Source organism: Triticum dicoccoides, chromosome 2A, assembly GCF_002162155.2.
Source record: "Triticum dicoccoides isolate Atlit2015 ecotype Zavitan chromosome 2A, WEW_v2.0, whole genome shotgun sequence".
Taxonomy (NCBI): Eukaryota; Viridiplantae; Streptophyta; class Magnoliopsida; order Poales; family Poaceae; genus Triticum; species Triticum dicoccoides.
The window spans coordinates 665,592,312-665,605,446 of NC_041382.1; the positions used below are offsets into that span (position 1 = coordinate 665,592,312).

The 13,135-nt window shown below is 46.4% G+C and overlaps 2 protein-coding genes and 1 pseudogene across 2 annotated transcripts; 2 read left to right on the forward strand and 1 right to left on the reverse strand.

Moving 5' to 3' along the window:
- The first annotated feature begins 5,742 nt into the window (after nucleotides 1-5,742).
- Nucleotides 5,743-7,991, forward strand: LOC119356078 (lysine histidine transporter-like 8). The gene is made up of 4 exons (XM_037622978.1): nucleotides 5,743-6,186; nucleotides 6,291-6,427; nucleotides 6,580-7,007; nucleotides 7,161-7,991. The coding sequence occupies exons 1-4, from the start codon at nucleotides 5,861-5,863 to the stop codon at nucleotides 7,785-7,787; spliced, it is 1,518 nt and encodes a 505-aa protein (XP_037478875.1). The 5' UTR covers nucleotides 5,743-5,860; the 3' UTR covers nucleotides 7,788-7,991.
- Nucleotides 7,992-8,257: 266 nt separating this feature from the next.
- LOC119356079 (protein S-acyltransferase 10-like) lies at nucleotides 8,258-12,897 on the reverse strand. Its single transcript, XM_037622979.1, has 11 exons — nucleotides 12,682-12,897; nucleotides 12,480-12,594; nucleotides 11,932-12,006; nucleotides 11,758-11,829; nucleotides 11,498-11,632; nucleotides 11,347-11,380; nucleotides 10,332-10,441; nucleotides 9,338-9,424; nucleotides 9,152-9,235; nucleotides 8,895-8,960; nucleotides 8,258-8,809 (listed from the first exon to the last, which is right to left on the reverse strand). Exons 1-11 carry the CDS (start codon nucleotides 12,758-12,760, stop codon nucleotides 8,635-8,637), a joined length of 1,032 nt encoding a protein of 343 aa, XP_037478876.1. The 5' UTR covers nucleotides 12,761-12,897; the 3' UTR covers nucleotides 8,258-8,634.
- Nucleotides 12,728-13,135, forward strand: part of LOC119356080 — a 3,868-nt pseudogene continuing 3,460 nt past the window's right edge.

Sequence of the window (13,135 nt, forward strand, 5' to 3'; positions counted from 1 at the left end):
TATAAAATAGATGGAGCACCCAGAGCGCGATAAGTGGCGGCGGCCAAAAGCGCACCAAGCAACGCACTCTCAGGCCACAGGTGGCCCTTGCAGGGCTTCCTAAGGAGTATTCCTTCGTTAGTTGCTCCCGAGAATTCTTGTTTCAAAGCGTAGGGAGCTCCTAATCGTTGCTTTGAGCGTACGGTTGACTCACTGGCGCTCGCAAGTGTTGCGTACCGGGCCGGCCCATTACCTGCTCAAAAAGGAAAACGTGCAGGACTCACTGGCACTCGCAAGTGTTGCATAGCGGGCCGGCCCATTACCTGCTCAAAATCTGGGATTCGATCTCGAGACCTCCGCTTCGGCACCTTAGAGCATGGTTAATAGTATAGCCAATTGTTGGCTATAAGAGAGTGTCATGCCATTTATAGTCAATCTTATAGCTAACATGTATAACAATTAACAATTAACTACAAGTATGTGTTACTTTATTAATACATGACCCACCTTTTATTCTCATAAAGTGTCTAGAAGCATGTGTTGCAGCTGGCTCTTGCATGACATCTCGCTTACATTCTCTCTTCTATCCTTTCTCCTCCAACTAAGTATTACAATATTATTTTAGTTCTTACAGCCTGCTGCATGTACCTTATTGTACTTGCTCTCGGGCGCCCGTTCTCTTAGCGCACGCTCACGCAGGAGCCTCGCATGGGCCGGCCCAGCTAGCACGCTCCCCTTCTTCGATCATTCCCTCCTTCCCTTCGTTGTTCGTTAGTTTTTTTTTGTTGTTCGTCCCTTCGTCCACAAAACTGAAAAAACAAATGGATCTGAAAAAATTACGAATTTGAAAGAAAGTTCACAATTTTGAAAAAGTTCATCAATTCTTAAAAAAGTTAATCAAATTTTGAACACAAATTGAAAAAAGTTCATCAGATTTGAAAAAAGTTCACCGAATTTGGGGAAAAACAACTAAATGGGCGCGCCCGCGCATTTTTGTGCAGTTTTTCACGGAAAAAACCAACTAAATGGGCGTGCCCAGCGCTGAAGGCGGGTGTGCGCCGGTTTGCAGAATACAAAGGATCAGGCGCATAAGGCGCCGAACAGGAACCAGCTTCGATCTCAGTACCTCACGTCTTGCAGACTAACGCAACAACCACTGCACCAAACACATTTTGTTGTCTATTAGTAGAAAACAACACTAATTAATCTTGCTTTTAATAAAATGTTAAGTTAAATTTGAAAATTACTTGAAAAGTTCATCATTTTTAAAAAAGTTCATCAATTATTAAGAAAACTTCACAAATTGTTTGAAAAAAGTTCATCAAATTTGAAAAAGGTTCATTAAATATAAAAAAATCATTGAATTTGAAAGAGTTCATCATATTTGAAAAAAGTTCATCAATTTGAAAAAAGTCCATTGAATTTGAAAAATGTTCATCGAATTTGAAAAGTAGTTCATCTATTTTTAAAAAGTTCACAAATTTTTAAAAATATTCATGAATTTGAATGAAAGTTCATGAATTTTGGAAAAAAGTTCATCGATTTTGAAGAAAGTTCTGATGTTTTAAGAATCTGTGCATTTAAGAAAAAAGGGAAAAACAAGAGAAAAAAAATGAAAAATGAATGAAAACGTCCAGCAATAAAAAACCCACGAGTGAAGAAAGAAATAAAAGGAAAAAAAATGAAAGTGTTTAACAACGGGGTAGGATAGCCAAGTTGTTGGTGCCCTTCCCTATGAACGTGGAGGTCCTTTCTGTCGGGATGCTTCTTTAGGTGCGAATGTCGCAGACCCGGCGAGTCTGGAAGATTTGGCCTGCCAAAGAGAACATTTTGCTAGCGGAGGATCTTAATCTTGCAAGTGTTGACGTCGCAGATTGTCAGGTGGTGGTGAAAGACATTAATCAGCAGTCGATGGCCCCCTACGGCGCCATTTTACAGGAGATCAAAGCTCGGAAATCGTCTATGATTAGCCGTCATTTTATGTACGATGGTAGGAGTTTCAATCTCGAGGCGCATGTCCTAGCAAAGCACGCTTCTTCTTTAGGCGCCGGTCGTTATATTTGGCTTGATCTCCCCTATGATTCAGCTATTGTACCCTTAAACATTATTTCAGACAATCAACAAAGCGTGTGTTTGCCCAAAAATTTCAGTTCGTTACATAGGTCCTGTGAGAAAAGGTACTGCACTCCTGTCACCCATGGTATTGCCCTGCTACGTTTTCCCACCCAGCGGCACCGGTACCAGCTACTCCATCCACCAGACCAGCTGACGAACTTTTGACAAGTCCACACCAGGATTGCTTGGCCACCACACCACGCGCAGTCAATCGAGTGAGTCCCGTCCCTTTTCGTCTTCGTTTTTAAATAACAGAGTCCATTTTACGGTTGGTGCGCTTCTGTTTTCGTCAAACACTTGAATAACTACCACAACACTGCGACGCCCGTGCCTGCCAACCCCTGGTCAGTGCCTCGCCTCGGCGGCCACCTACCATGCACGACCAACGGTACCTGCACAGCCAAAATTTCCCGTCCCAGCACTCATGCATGCATGCGATAAGACCAGAAAAAAGACGTGAATTTTTTTTTAAAATAAGAAGAAGAAGAAGAAGAAAAAGAAAAAAGACACGAGCATCATTCCCGTCATTTTATTTTAGCGGGAAACATCAATTTTGTCAGCGCACGATGCTTCCCTTCGGACGAATCTCCATACCTTCTCTAAAGAAACACCACTTTGCTTAACTTCCATCATTCGATTACTCCCGCTTTTTGACGAGGTTGACGTATTCAAACGAAGAATAGTCTTCCTGAGCTAGTGCTCGATTTTTTTACTAGCCATCTTTCGTGACATGCGGCGTCACATTCATGATTCCATGGCTCCCTACTCGCCGATTTGATAACGACCCGAGCAAAGCAAAGGCAAACTCGACCGATCGACTGGACGTCATCATTTCGCTTCGGTACGATTGCCATCAACTTGCTCGTAATATGATATATCGGGAATGTGCACACACTTACCATCACAAAAACGAGCGATAAGCCACTTGTGAATTTTGTGTACTCAGATAGGTCTCCTCGAGCACGTAGTAATTGAAGTGGTGCCGCGCCGTGTGAATGCTTGCTGTGGTTGAATCTTACATGCACGAGACTAAAGTCAATGACATGGGAAAGTCGTTGCACCTACGCGCTGAACTTTGGGCTCGCCCGATTAATTGTGAATCGTGGCAGCGAGGGGGGAGATGATATGGACGCGTCGGCCGGCGCATGCATACCCTCCAACCGTTCGAGGTGCGCTGATATGGACACTTGTTGGACACCACGGTCACCACGGCCATCAGGGTACATGATGCGCCATTTCAATATAAACTATATATTTTTTGAAACAAGATATAAACTGCATACGAATGTATATAAATATAGTTTAAAATGTATATTTACTTATTTGTTTTATATGTAGTTTATATTAGAATTTTTAAAAAGATGTATAGTATTCAGGAACGGAGGGAGTATATGCCATGCTGCGGGCGACAGCAGTTGATTTTTGGCCCCTTGCAGTAATTGAGTAGGCGACGTACGGCAGTGTGATGCTCGACCACGAAGCTCGCAATGCCGACTGTCGACTTTTGTTTCCGGTGCCCTCGAGTCGCATGACTGGCGCTTGGCTGGTTGTATAGTTCTTTGGACGTTCCATGGAAAATACTAATACTACTACTACTACGTACTATTGGCTCAATGCTCTTGCGTTGAAACTAGCATCATTCTTGCATATACAGTATATGGTTTTTTTTTTGCGTGGAATATACAGTATATGGTTGAGGATGTGCTACTTGTTTGAACTTTTTTTTTTCACAGCAAAAATTAAGAAAGATTCATATACATAATGATGTTTCCGAGATTGGACTCTAACATGCTAAGAAATTCAACGTTCAATTGAATGTGTTATAAATTTCAAGACACAACTATTAGTTTTTTTAATTGTGTGTTAACCTATTTAATTCATTGAACATTGCATGGTTTTGGTTAATTTTAATTTATACCAAACATACATAAAAACTATCGAAAAACCCAGTCAGCTCTCTCCCTTGTCGCTCTCAGCGGTGGTCCGGGAGCCAAATCCAAAGACTGATCAACAACCCCCTCCCCCTCCCCCCCACCTCAACCTCGCCGCCGTCTGAGGGCGTCGGGCAAAGCCCGTGCAGCAGTGGCGTGACTGTTTTCGTCTCCCCTAGCTCGAGCTGTGCGGCGTGGGGGTTGTTGGGCTTTATGGAGGCTCGCGTCAGCAAGGGCCCGCGGCCGGCGTCGCGGTGTGCACATGCGAGGGTGCATGTGCGCTGGCGCAGGTGCGGCACGGTTCTGGTCGCTCATGGTATTGGAGGTCGTGTGCGACAACGACACATGGAGGTTCACAGCGGGCGGCGCGGGTCTACAGCTGCGAGACATTGAGGTCCATGTCGATGTGGGGCGCGTGAATGCGACGCCAACTCATGGAGGTCCTGGGCGGCAAGAGGTAGTGTGGTGCTGGCTCTGGCCAATGCAAGAGATCGCGCATGTGCACATGTACACGATGGCACAGATGTGGGCGGCTCTGCTCAAGGCTTGCTCAGGGGATTTCGACGGAAGTCGAAGCAACGACTTCGGTCTATGGATCTGATGTTGGTGCTCCTCATCGGCGTGACAAGGAGAGCGTGGGGTGTGTCCACATGACTGTCTCAATTTGTTTGTTGCTGTGAAGTTGATGATGCGGAGGTGGGGTCCCGCTGGCGACAATGACAAGCAATAGGTGGCGTGTTCATTGACCTTCTGTGACGCTAGCCTTTCATAGTTCTTCTTCGTAGCTCTTTGTTAGAGTTGGAGCTGTGATGTCCTCATAGTGGGTGGCTGAGTTTTGGCACGGATCTTCATGTGACTCCGCAATGTCTCTATTGTGTGGATTGGGTCGACGATCATCCATGGCAACGTTGGAGACGCTTGCTTGAGCATTAGGGATGACAATGGTACCTACTTGGGAGAAGTGGCATGGTGACACATGTGTGGTATCTCGGCAAGGCTCTCTTTAAAGAGGTGTGTATGGGTATCTAATGTGTGCCGCTTAGCTAGTGGATTGTTTTCGTCCGAATTTTCATTCATTAACTAGACCGTTTTATTTTCATGAGTTGTGGGATATCTTGTGTGCGAGGCTCCCTTCCACGTAGTTTTCATACAAATATGTTGCATCCATTTCCAAAAAAAAGTATATGCCATACTTTTCATGAGTTGATAATTAATTTCCAACAGGAAATTTGACCACTTCCCTCCATATTTGCACCTCAGTCTAGTCACTCCACCAGCGTGTTTGCGTTGCACCTAAAAACGCAAGGCCGACGATGCGCACGGTATGTCTGCATAAACGTCCATATATGCATCTGACCATGCACATCTAACCTTGCACAAACAAATTAATGGTCAGACCGGCCGGCAGGCCAGACGATCCCACCTCGAAAGATCGACCGGCCGGTGACACAGCGCTGCCGTGTGCTCCCTAGTGCCAACATTAATTATGACCGGCATGCACTCGAGACCGTATGATCGTGTCGTGTCGCCGCTGCGTGTATGGCTGCGACCGGTCCCGGCCTCACCAGCCACACTATCGACCGCGGCTGCTGCCCGGGCCTCACGGTGTCCACACCCAAAAGCCGCACGGCTCAACGAACTCGACGTTCACCAACCGCGCGCGCTGGCGTGACAAAACCCCGCCTATAAACCTACCGGGCCGCCGAGCCTTGCCGGAATCAGCACCCAACCGAGCTCCCTTGCACACCTCCTCACACAAGGTCTGGGCACCTACACTGGTACAGCTATAGCTAGCTAGCGCATACTACTACACCGGAGGGAGGGAGCGAGCGGCCATGACGAGCGAGGTGCAGTCGGCGCCGCCGACGCCGCGGCCGGTGTCCGCCCCGCCGTCGCAGATGCACTCTCCGGCGCCCAGCCGGTCGCCGCTGCGCGCGATGGCGTCGCCGCTCGCCAGCCCCGTGAAGAAGGCGGTGGCGAGCGTGAGGGGGTACCTGGAGGAGGTCGGGCACATCACCAAGCTCGCCGACCCGCGCGACGCCTGGCTGCCCATCACCGCGTCCAGGAGCGGCAACGCCTACTACGCCGCCTTCCACAACCTCAGCTCCGGCGTCGGCTTCCAGGCGCTCGTGCTCCCCGCCGCCTTCGCCTCCCTCGGATGGTACCTTCTAAGCTACTCCACTTATATTCAAATCGAGAGATGAACATATAGTACACGACTACACGTTACTTAATCTGTCCGGCCCGTGGGTTGGGTTCTTGCAGGACGTGGGCGATCGTGTGCCTGACCGTGGCATTCGCGTGGCAGCTCTACACGCTGCGGCTGCTGGTGAACCTCCACGAGCCCGTCGCCGGCGGCACACGCTACAGCCGGTACATGCACCTCGCCACCACCGTCTTCGGTACGTCCCCGATTCCTGCGCGCGCTTATTATCTCAGACTAGTTAATTACCACGGCAACGTCGTGCGGCAAACGACGTCGTCACTTTCAATCGCTGTCTTCCACGCTCACCATGCTCACCATGCATGGCCTGCCTCGGCCTTCCTTCAACAGGCGAGAGATGGGGCAAGATCCTGGCCCTGCTCCCGACGATGTACCTGTCGGCGGGGACCTGCACGGCGCTCATCATCGTGGGCGGCGGCAGCATGAAGATCCTCTTCAGCATCGCGTGCGGGCCAGCGTGCCTGGCGCGGCCGCCGACCATGGTGGAGTGGTACGTCGTCTTCGTCTGCGTGGCCGTGGTGCTGTCCCAGCTCCCCAACCTCAACTCCATCGCCGGCGTCTCCCTGGTCGGGGCGACGGCGGCCGTCGGGTACTGCACCATGATCTGGGTCATTTCCGTTGCCAAGGGCAGGGTGGCCGGCGTGTCCTACGACCCGGTCAAGGCCAGCAGCGACGTCGACAGGACGATCGCCGTCCTCAATGGCCTCGGCATCATCGCGTTCGCTTTCAGGGGGCACAATCTTGTGCTCGAGATTCAGGTAAATGTCAGTCCTGGAAAAGAGATTCTCCTCCCATTCCCAAGTAGTGCATGTTAGCCTCGTTATCCTTTGCTCATGTCGTCCTTGTGCCGCTTTGAGGATGAATGGGGATGAGGAAAAGTCGCTGAGAGTGAAGCATCCTTCTCTTTGCAGGGCACAATGCCGTCGACGCTGAAGCACCCTTCTCACGTGCCCATGTGGAAGGGCGTCAAGTTCGCCTACCTCGTCGTGGCGCTCTGCCTCTACCCCGTCGCCATCGGCGGCTTCTGGGCCTACGGCAACCAGATACCTCCCAACGGAATCCTGAGCGCGCTCTACAAGTTCCACAGCCGCGACGTGTCCCGGCTGGTTATCGGTCTCGCCACCCTGCTGGTGATCGTGAACTGCCTGACCACGTTCCAGATCTACGCCATGCCGGTGTTCGACAACATGGAGGCCGGGTACGTGCACAAGAAGAACCGGCCGTGCCCGTGGTGGCTGCGCGCGGGCTTCCGCGCCTTGTTCGGCGCCATCAACCTGCTCATCGCCGTCGCGCTGCCCTTCCTGTCGGAGCTGGCCGGCCTCCTCGGCGGGATCTCGCTGCCGGTCACCCTGGCCTACCCGTGCTTCATGTGGCTGGCGATCATGAAGCCCGGGAGGGGCACGGCGATGTGGTGCGACAACTGGGCGCTGGGGTGCCTCGGCATGGGGCTCAGCTTCGTCCTCATAGTCGGGAACCTCTGGGGGCTCGTCGCCACTGGCCTGCACGTGCAGTTCTTCAAGCCCGCCGAGTTCCAGTGAAACTAAAGATGGAAGCAAGTTTTTTTTTTTCGAGTGAAGATGGAAGCAAGTTTGCTGTCTAATCCACCAAAGGAAGACATATTTATGTGATGTAATGCTGGCTTGTTTTTCATTTTGTTTCTGATGAGAAATATACTATGTCTTGTACTGAAACCTGAAATGTTGATTCTTTTAGAAGCAAAGCTGAATCTACGTTTCAACATACTACAGATCAGCCGTTCTACATGTTTTTTTTCATGGTAATACGTGTCTCATTTATAACATAAGGTTCATAGTACAAGCCACGTACATACCGATCTGGCAAAACTGAACAAATAACAGAACGCTAGCCTTTATACAAAGGAACAACAACCAAGAAGTAAAATTACATACTACAGATCAGCTGTTCTACTGTTTTCAGTGTCTAAAAACCTTAAGATCAGCTGATATGTACGTATAATCGTATATACAGTAGTAATGACTACAAGAAATAAAGCATGACAACCGAGGACGAAATATATATATATAAGAACAGAAGGAACAAACAATCATCAGATACAGAACGAGCGAGTTTTCAGTTGTGCATTTAACATATAAGAGCTGCATCGCCCAGACACAGCGTTCTACAGCGGATGTGCGACTAAGTTCAAACTATTTTCTTATGAAGCTACAACCCTACAAGGAATAAACTGAAAAATCTACATGCATACTCAGATCAATCTAATGGCATCGTTTGATCCAGATGCATTCTATAGGAGACAAAAGGGTGCCTATATATATGCTGTACAACATCAATGAGCCACACGTATCTCTATCATGTTATTATATGCATCAAACTAAACTAATGTATTTTCACATATAGCGCGTACTAGCAGCACCTGCAGCAGATTACATCCCGGCAGGTGTAGGGTCTAGCCCGGGCTTCTAGTTCGTCCAGTGGGGGTACTGCTTCCAGAACATATCCCTTCTGTCTAGAGAGGCAGAGGTCATAGAGGTTCCTACAGATACCTTTGCTGAAAGGATGTACCTTTCTAGGAACTCCCCTGTAAGTGTCATTTGATCGATTCATTATGTACTAGAGACAAGCAAATATAACGAGAAAAATGCTAGTCTTCAGCCATTTCATACCTTAGGTAAGATATTCGCTTCCGTCTGGCAATTTCATATGTCGTTTGGTTCGTAAGAGCAAGGTAACTACAGATATACACAAGCTCGTGAATATAATAATCATCAGTGAAGAGGTCACTGTTAATTTGCGACTTCACAACATGTAACATATTCCTGATGTCAACAGCTATTGTTATAGTTTTTCTTTGTATTCTGCATAGCAGATTGCGAATTCTGAAAGAACAGACTACTGTGAATATATAAGCATAAAAACTTACGTATGCAACATGAGTAAGATCAGCAAAACTATGAGGATTACTATCAACGGCAGCAACAGTGTTAAGCCAGTCAAACCCTTCAACCTGTCGATTAAGAAACAAATAAAATGTTTGCCGGACAAACCTGAAATCCAAAGTACATGCCATGAGTAGTGAAACTAGATAAAAAAAGGTAGAGGTACATACCAGGACCCGTTCATATCCACATGTAAGAACTGGATGTAGAGAGCAACAGTCCAAACAACTAAACTTGCTTGTCCAAATATGTACCACCTAGAAAATATCACTTATGCAATGACATAAGCTGGATATAGTTTTGATGAGTCATAAAATAGAACATAACATCACATATGTATATTCCAATATATCATCAGAAGCATTTAAGAGCAATATTTTTAAATGCATATTAAGAGGACATAGCTGTTAACAGAAATAAAGGAATGGAGGAGAGCTGCAATTTCTACTTACATCCGGGAGACTTTGTGAGTCCAATAATACTAGTTTTTTTTTTCTGTGAGAGCTGCAATTCTACTTATATCGGCGAGACCTTGTAAGTCCAATAATCATTAGTTCTCCTTCTCATTATTTTTCCTTTGATATTAAAAGTACAGGAGCCACAGAAGCACTACAATGCCAACAGGGCACTCTGTAAACCTACCCGGTGTGCTTTCAGTTAGGAGTTAAGAATTAGCATGCCCCAGATATGTCCAAAGCACATTCACAAGATACATGACATCATGTTAAACACTGGTAACTTGATTTTGGTAGATATGACTATCTGAGTAAAGCTTGAAGGAAGTAAAAGCCTGCCAATTCCACTTGATCAATATTAAGGGAAAGGGTGGGAATGGTCATCAGTACACAGTTCCAATTGAAATCAAGCAATTCCTTGTTAACAGTTGATATAAAGAAAGTAGAGACTTGAGAAAGTATAAGGGCATGGCCTCATTATTTGGTAAAAGAGCAGTCCTCCATTCCTACATAACTTCTGCACAGGGGGCTTCTGGATTTATTGTTAAACGATAGGGACCGCGGAGTACAGAAACTGGAGAAGGTAAGGATGTTGTGGCTTTTGCACATAATAGCATACACTAAACTATAAAACGTAATATATATCATAAATTCGATATTTTAATGTGTTCAAAAGATAAGCTGCAAAATGTGTAAATAAAAATCTCACCAAAAACGGCAATGATTCCTTACGCCAATGCATGTTCCAAGCCATGTACAGTGATGATCAAATTGGAGGACACACTTATCACAATCATGACAATGCTTGGTTCGTGGTGGCTGTGAAAGGTAGTCAACACCAAAAGATGAGCTTTGGCGACGAGCATAACAGAAACGTGTGCTAGTTAAAGATATTTCATGGACATTGCAAGTTAATGTGACATAGATATTTGAGAATAACAAACTCACATATCACAATCTCAATATTATGCTGAGCAGAGTCAATAAGCCTGCACTAGTTCTTTATGCAATATAAAAACAATCTACTATCTTGCCAAATAGATTGTTAGATTGGTAAATCGTAATGAAGCATAAAGTGATAGAAAGTCTTCTTGTGGTTTATATATGTGACTCACGGGGTACAATGAGAAAGGAGAGTAACATAATTGACACATTACTGCCCTCTAGGCCATAACTGGTGCTGTCATACATTAAGGTTGTGTTTGGTGTGAACCAAGCTCGCCCTACCAAAAAATTGGCAAGCAATGTTTTTAGTAATGACCACTGTTGGCACGAAAAGTGAACTAGAATGCGGCAACCATCCAAACAATGACCAATTTTTCTGTCATACTTGGTCACGAACAACATACCCTAACACCTCTAGGGTACAGCTTCATAGGTATGCAAACAAGAGCAGTAAGCACATGTCATAATAATCTAGTAATCAAACATATTGGACATGACACAAGACCTGCTTAATTGCTTTCTACTGATCTTTAAATCAAGTTTACATAAGACAAACTACATGGTCCATGCTTGAAATGATACATATACCAATGATAATAAGTCAAATGATCTTTCATTTCTATATATTTTCCAGAGAATTTTATTTATTCTGCCATAAGCACTAACATCAATATTCCAAGACGGGTATATTGCTGGCTGGTTACCACCAGTTATTTTATCATTGCCTTGACTATAGAGAAGATTACAATAGGCTGCAACTTTAGAATAATAAAGATTACCTGAACGAGATGGCAGTAAGAGCAGGTCAAATCCCTAAACAAAATGGAAATATACAACCATATCACATAAACGAAAATAGATGGCAATACATACTGAAAACTACATTTCGGAAGAGGGAAAAAACTTAATTCGAAATCCAGACAAGTGCACCTGCTGGATGATCCAGGAGGATACAGATCCATCATTTGCAAAAGCGACGAAGGTGTAGCAGATTGTGGGTTGTGTTGCTCTATTTTGCTGCGACTCATGAAATAATTTAAGCTCCCGTTTTTTGAACAGACCTGTCTTTTCTTAATCATAAAAAAACATTTTTAATTTAGCATAAAGTAAGTCTGCGCAACTGGCAGGCTCCAGCCCTTCAAATATACACATATATAACCAAGGCAAAACAAAAGAAGTTATGACATTACTTTGAGATTGTCGTTGTATTAATGAAGGTTGCATGCATCGCTGATCCAGCTTTCAACATATCAGCCACATACCTAACAGCAAGAGGACCATATGAGGTACAATGTAAAAGGCATCACTGTTCCTATGCGTAATCTTTCCTCTAGGGCTCAATAACATTGAGAAGCACGAATTACCCCGGTGATGAATTAGCTGTATATAGGTATTGCGCCAAGGTAAACAACACCAGCCCTCCATATAAACACATGTACCTGACATCAAAAGTGGACAGTAGGAAGGCTAAAGACAGATGACCAGTAACATATCTTGTAATACACCCGTTTGAGCGTCAATTAATATGGGAACGGAGGGAGTAGATAACAAGATGCTAATGAAAAACATAATGAACTTCCAGTATCCATAAATTCTGAATAAGCTGTCAAACATTAGAACCCCTCAGTACTAATATTCTTCAAACATATCAGGCACTTATGGACATGCACTTCCAATTCTTCGCAGAGACACACCAAAACTATTTTCCTTCAAAAATTAAAGCAGGCCACGAGATGACACGAACTAATTACACGAACAAATGGTAGCTGGGAAAAGCAACAGCTCCCAGCACGAGCTAGGGGAAAATCGACTCCAAACATCGGATATCTTAAGTTCTTAAGATATAATCTAAACAAACGGAGACGTATCACAGGCAAGGAGGAACAGGGGAGGGGAGAGGGGCCGGTTATACCACTGGTCCCGGCGGATTTGGCTCCGGAGGGCCGGATCGAGCAGGAAGACGGCGCCGATGAAGAGCGCATGCAGCAGCATGACGATTAACCTGACACACCTCCAGGGTTTCCTCCCTGCGCTCAAATTCCCCGTCTCCCCGGTGAGACATTCAGACCCCGGCCGGAACCCCCACCGCAACCAAATCGAACCAATGGACGAACCGTGCGAGCCGTGGCGCTGGGGCTGGGATAGGACCCTGATGGCCTCATGGGGAGGATCGCTTTCCCCGCAGCACGGCATCTCGCCGCCGCACCGTCGTGAGGAGCAGGAGGAGGGAGGCGGTGGCGACGGTTACCGGTGGCCGGTGCTTCCGCGGGAGGAGGAGGAGGAGCCGGCCTGCAGTTACGGTGGGGAGGGGCCCACCTGGAAGTGGACGGCCTCTCGATTCTTTTTATCCCGGACCCGGACTCTGGCTTTTTTCTTTGGGGGTCGGACTCTGGCTTCTTCAGTATGTCACATACACACACCCCACAGGCAAAGGCCCAGTGCCAGATGTGCCGAAAATCCAAGCCCAGAGTTGGCCCATCAGGCCAGCCTGGCATGGCCGCAGGGGGGGCGCATCTCCAAAAAGGAAAAAAAAACTGTAACAACCTGCACATCGTAATCCCTCAAACA

Bases quoted from the DNA above. Each gene is read 5' to 3' on its own strand.
- LOC119356078 (XM_037622978.1), top strand. From the start codon at position 5,861: ATGACGAGCGAGGTGCAGTCGGCGCCGCCGACGCCGCGGCCGGTGTCC. The intron at 6,187-6,290 runs GTACCTTCTAAG...GGGTTCTTGCAG, and splicing joins GCCTTCGCCTCCCTCGGATG to GACGTGGGCGATCGTGTGCC. The intron at 7,008-7,160 runs GTAAATGTCAGT...TTCTCTTTGCAG, and splicing joins ATCTTGTGCTCGAGATTCAG to GGCACAATGCCGTCGACGCT.
- LOC119356079 (XM_037622979.1), bottom strand. From the start codon at position 12,760: ATGCCGTGCTGCGGGGAAAGCGATCCTCCCCATGAGGCCATCAGGGTC. The intron at 11,633-11,757 runs GTAATGTCATAA...GATTAAGAAAAG, and splicing joins AATACAACGACAATCTCAAA to ACAGGTCTGTTCAAAAAACG. The intron at 9,236-9,337 runs GTATGTACCTCT...CTTAATCGACAG, and splicing joins GTGGATATGAACGGGTCCTG to GTTGAAGGGTTTGACTGGCT.